At 33.0% G+C, this 4,889-nt stretch overlaps 1 protein-coding gene across 3 annotated transcripts; it reads left to right on the top strand.

Moving 5' to 3' along the window:
- Window positions 1-255: 255 nt before the first annotated feature.
- On the top strand, window positions 256-4,582 carry LOC114076786. 3 transcript variants are annotated; one of them, XR_003577827.1, is made up of 4 exons: window positions 256-587; window positions 694-775; window positions 942-3,406; window positions 4,052-4,582. XR_003577827.1 is itself a non-coding variant. In XM_027916290.1 (3 exons), exon 3 carries the CDS (start codon window positions 1,287-1,289, stop codon window positions 2,043-2,045), a length of 759 nt encoding a protein of 252 aa, XP_027772091.1. In that variant the 5' UTR covers window positions 256-587; window positions 694-775; window positions 942-1,286; the 3' UTR covers window positions 2,046-3,708. The 3 variants fall into 3 exon arrangements, 1 of the variants encoding a protein (XP_027772091.1); XM_027916290.1 differs by lacking the exon at window positions 4,052-4,582 and having other exon boundaries at window positions 942-3,708; XR_003577826.1 differs by lacking the exon at window positions 942-3,406 and having other exon boundaries at window positions 264-587.
- The last annotated feature ends 307 nt before the right edge of the window (window positions 4,583-4,889 follow it).

The raw sequence follows: 4,889 nt of genomic DNA, 5'->3' as shown, positions 1-4,889 counted from the left end.
ATGACATCACATTGAACATGCACTCCCTTATAACTACTACACTAATTTAACAATAAATATTAAAATAATGGTTGCCTTCAATAAGTGTCAAAACCCCACAAATCACCACCATCCAAGTTAATTATTATTAATAATTGATAACAACCAAAAGAACTACAAACCAACACTTTATTATTGCCAAAGATAAATCTTGTAATAACGTCTTTCCCTAAATCTTGATTGACAATCTGCCATATCCCAAAAATCACATAATACCCGAGTTTTTGGCTAAAATTATCCCTCTAGTATAGCCCAAACTTAGAGTACATCCTCATGGTATAATTATAACGAAAAACATCCTTTTACTGTCTCAAAACTTAAATAAACATCCTTTCTGTTAACTACTATTAAAAGTAACAGAAAAAAACATGTGCCAAGTACATGAATTACCCAAATCCCCATATACTGTACTATTGATTTCATCCCAATTCCCGTCCGATCAACTTCCAAAAACAAAACTTCATCTGATTTTGAACTTGAGCAACCAGAGAAGTTTTTTTCTAGCTAGGGTTATTTTCTATCTTCTCTTCCCTTGCCTCACAAACAAGGTAAAAGAACTAGTCATTGAAGAAGTTTTGGTTTTACAATTACTGATGTATTTTTATTTTTGTTATTTCTCAAAATGATCATCATTTTCATTCTCAATAACATCAGATTTTGAAGGTTGAAAAAAAAGAAATAATATGAAGAATGTTTGCTCAAAGTTCAACTGACATATCAGTCACACGCAACTATGGTATTGTTGATATTCAAAACCTTTAAGCATTTGTTAATATCATATATAACAAAATTTTCAGCAATTTGTACATTTTATGATATTAGTTTTATTGAACTTGTACTTCATTCTCGGATTTATATATTTTATATTTTTATATATAAGAACGAGTTCTATATTTGCGTAGATTCTATTTTTGAGGCATCCTTTTTCACAATTAAAGTACATCATGGAGGATCATTTGTGCGAGGTCCGACAAGAGGCTACATAGGTGGAAAAGTTGAATTTTTTTACTATGTAAACAGAACAATTATAAGCTTCTCAAATTTTTAAAAATATGGTCGAATAATGTGGTTTGATAAGGAGTCTGTGGTGTTTTGGCACAAGTATGGTTTAACCCTTTATAAGGTTCGATTAGTTGGCAGCAACATTGAGTAGCTAAACTTGCTACTTGCATTCAAAAGGACAGGAGGTATATTTTGATCATTTGAGTTTCTATCATGATGATCTTTAACATTGCGAGAAGACGGGAATGAATTCTTTGCGAATAAGTGATACAGAAGCAAATAGTGATGATTTTCATAATGATGATTTTGAAGATTTTGATTATTCATTAGAGGAGGATGATATGTTATTTTCTAAATATATTGATCCTTCTGCTGAATCTTTTGGGATCAATATAAATCAGAGACATGAGAAAAATGATGAAAATCAAGATTATATAAATGAAAAGATGCAGAACGTGGAGGGTGATTCAGATTGTGTAGATTCTGATGATATAGAGAGTTTAAATGGTGATTGCGATTCTGAAAATGAAGATTCTAACTTTCCAAAGCACAATCCAAAAACGGATGCCCTTAATCCCAAATTAGAGTTGGGAATGATATTCAGTAACAACAAAGAATTCAAAGAAGCTGTCATTGCAAATCAAGCCAAAATAGGAAAGTCAATTGAGTGGATCAAAGTTGACAAAAGAAAAGCAAGGGCCAAATGCAGAAAAATGGATGTAACTGGAGAATATTGGGTTCATCGGTGCAAAGGGACACATATTTTCAAATCAAGACGTTTGCCCCCAATCATACTTGTTTTGGGTGGAATTATAACAACAAAAATATCACTTCCAGTTGGATTGCAAAGAGGTATGTTGATAGAGTTAGATCAAATAAGAATTGGAAAAATTCAGAGATACATTGAGGAGGGAATTATGGCTACATGTAAGTATGCATCAAGCAAGAAGGGAAAAGTAAAAGGCTATTGCAATGATTGGTGCAGATATAAATGTTCAGTTTAGTATGTTATGGGTATTGCAATGAAATTGTTCGAACCAATCCTGGGACTTCTGTTTTCCTGAAAGTAACTCCAAATGAGATATCTAACAAGTTGATGAGATTTCAAAGGTTTCATATTTGTTTTGCAGCATGTAAAGTAGGATTCAAGGCTGGTTGTAGGAAGATTGTTGGGGTCGATGGGTGTTGGCTGACGGCCACCATGTATGGGGCACAATTATTATCAGCGGTTACTTTGGATGGAAAGAACAACATCTTTCCAATAGCTTATGCAGTAGTTGAGGAGGAAATAAGGAAACATGGCGTTGGTTTTTAACATATTTAATGAACGATCTTGAAATTGAAGAGCAATACTTGAGGACTTCTATGTCAGATAAGCAAAAGGGACTTCTTGAAGCTTTTGAATCAGTGTTGCCTGATGTTTCTCATAGATTTTGTGTGCGACACTTGCATAGCAATTTAAAGAAAGTTGGGTTCTGTGGAAGGGCACTAAAAATGCTATTTGGAAGGCAGCTTTAGCAACAACTATTGACAGGTTTGATGCTTCTATGGCTGATTTGTTTGAGTTAAATATAGATGCTTATGCATGGCTTTCTACGAAATTGCCTAGTGAATGGTCAAGATCATATTTCTCTCCGCTTCCTTCCGAAGTGCACATTCTTTTGAACAATCAATGTGAGGTGTTTAATAAATTTATTCTTGATGCGAGAGATAAATTAACTATTAAACTTTTGGAAACCATTAGGCATTTGCTCATGACAAGAATTAACTCAAATAGAGAGAAAGCTGAAAAGTGGAATTTGGGTGATATTTGTCCTACTATTAAAAAAAAGTTGACTAAAATTATGGAGGATGCTGCCACTTATATTCCTAAAGAGTCAAATATGTGGAACTATGAAGTGATTGGACCTGTTGAAGGTGATTTGGGTTGTTGATTTATATAACAGGACATGTAGTTGTAGGCAATGGGAACTTTTAGGTATCCCTTGAAAGCATGCTATATCATCAATTTGGTTGAAAAAAGATGAAGTTTTAGACTATGTCTATGATTGTTACAAAGTTGAGACATATCAAAAAAATTATGAAGTTCCGATATTGCCACCTTTATACTTGAAGAAGACAAAGAAAGGAAAGAGACAAAAAATAAAGAAAGAAAGAAGATGATGAGCCGGGAGCTAGCAGGATGAAGTTAAAAAGGAAACAAAAATCAGTTCATTGTAAGAAATGTGGTAGGCCTGGCCATAATAGTAGAACTTGCACTCCTTCATCTGATGCCATTGAAATTCATCCATCGGACTATCCTTGTAGTTTAGACTCCATCGTGATTGAGAGAGCATCAAGTTATCATAATGTGGAAAAGCTACCTGTAAGAGTGTTCAACTATTCTCATCTAAATATCAATTATTTATGTTTTTTTAATATAGTATATAAATGCAAATATGTAATATTTTCATTTCTTATTTCAAGTTAGAAAAGGCAAGTCTCAATTTGGCCATCAAAGTTATACTGTTCAGACATCTCAAAACGACAGGGACGATTGAAGAAATTACTTCTTTTTTACTTGTTAGTTTTTTTTGTTCTTGTGTATCAAACTGATGATATGCTACTGGTTATTGTTGTTCATTTTGTTATTCTGTTAATTTAGTGGTACTAGACGTTGTTTCTATATATTTTAATTGTTTTGCTGGTTTTTTTATGTTGTTTTTCTTATGTTTTGCCAAAGAAATTGTTGTTTATTATTGGTTTATCAATTTTTATGTTGTATTTACTATCAAGTTTGCTAGTATGGTGTTGTTTTGCTTATTTTCTTGTTGTTTATATACTGATTTATCAACTTCTTTGTTGTTTTCTTGTGTGTTGCTCTGGTTGGCTAAATTGGTATTGTTTTACTGATTTTGCTATTTTTATACTGATTTATCAGTTTTCATAATCATTTTTTCCTGTTTTTAATTAGCTACCTTGATGTTTTCTTGAGTGTATTTTTGATGCAAGTTTTGGTTCTATTTTACAGGTGAAATATTAGTATTTTTGTTGGATTGAAGTGTTATAATGCTCGAGGTGGAAAAAAGAAGAAAAAACAAATGCTTTTAGGCAACTCAGAGTACTTTCATTGCTCTTGGCAAACACACAAGATACGTTTAATACGAATAACTCAAAGCGAGACTGATCCAACATAAAACGATTATTTTACTACAACTCCAAATTCTCATTTTCTCTCTTTTCAAAGTGAGATCAATCCTTCCTCTTGTCGGTATACTTCTTTTTAGAGGCGGTGCATTTCTATGAGCTCTCAACTAGGCACATTAGGCTTGTCTTGATTCCTCTTTGCTCACATAAGAGAATGGATCTGTATGACTCCAAAGCATTCTATAAGAGTTGGTAATATGCCCTTCCTGGAAGTGGGTTGTCCATTTCTTGGTGTAGAAAAGTATGGAATTCATTTTGTGTAACTAGGATCAACAGTAAAATATAAATGTCAATAATGTCGCACATAAAAAGTGATTAATTCTATTGATTTTATCCAATTTCTTTGGCAACTCTATATTATACGATAACTAGGAACAGAGATTTCGAATTTTCTTTGTCATTGCATTGAAGTCTCTATGGATGACACTTCTAATTATAACCACCTTATCGAGGGTTGAAAAATCATGTTTCTAGCGGCACCTCGCAAAAGTAAGCAAAAATCTCTTCAGGCCAACATGTTTGGCGTATTTCTTATGAACATTTTTTGTCTCATATAACTGCATCTTCATTGCTAATTTCCTCTCTAAAGTACTTCTCAAGAGGTTTCCGAAGTTGTCAAAGACTGCGCATTTTCTATATTGTCGAGTGCTGTTAGCTCTTTA

Source organism: Solanum pennellii, chromosome 4 (assembly GCF_001406875.1).
Source record: "Solanum pennellii chromosome 4, SPENNV200".
NCBI classification, from domain to species: Eukaryota; Viridiplantae; Streptophyta; class Magnoliopsida; order Solanales; family Solanaceae; genus Solanum; species Solanum pennellii.
Note: the sequence above shows the minus strand (reverse complement) of the source record. Positions and strands in the feature narration are given on the sequence as shown.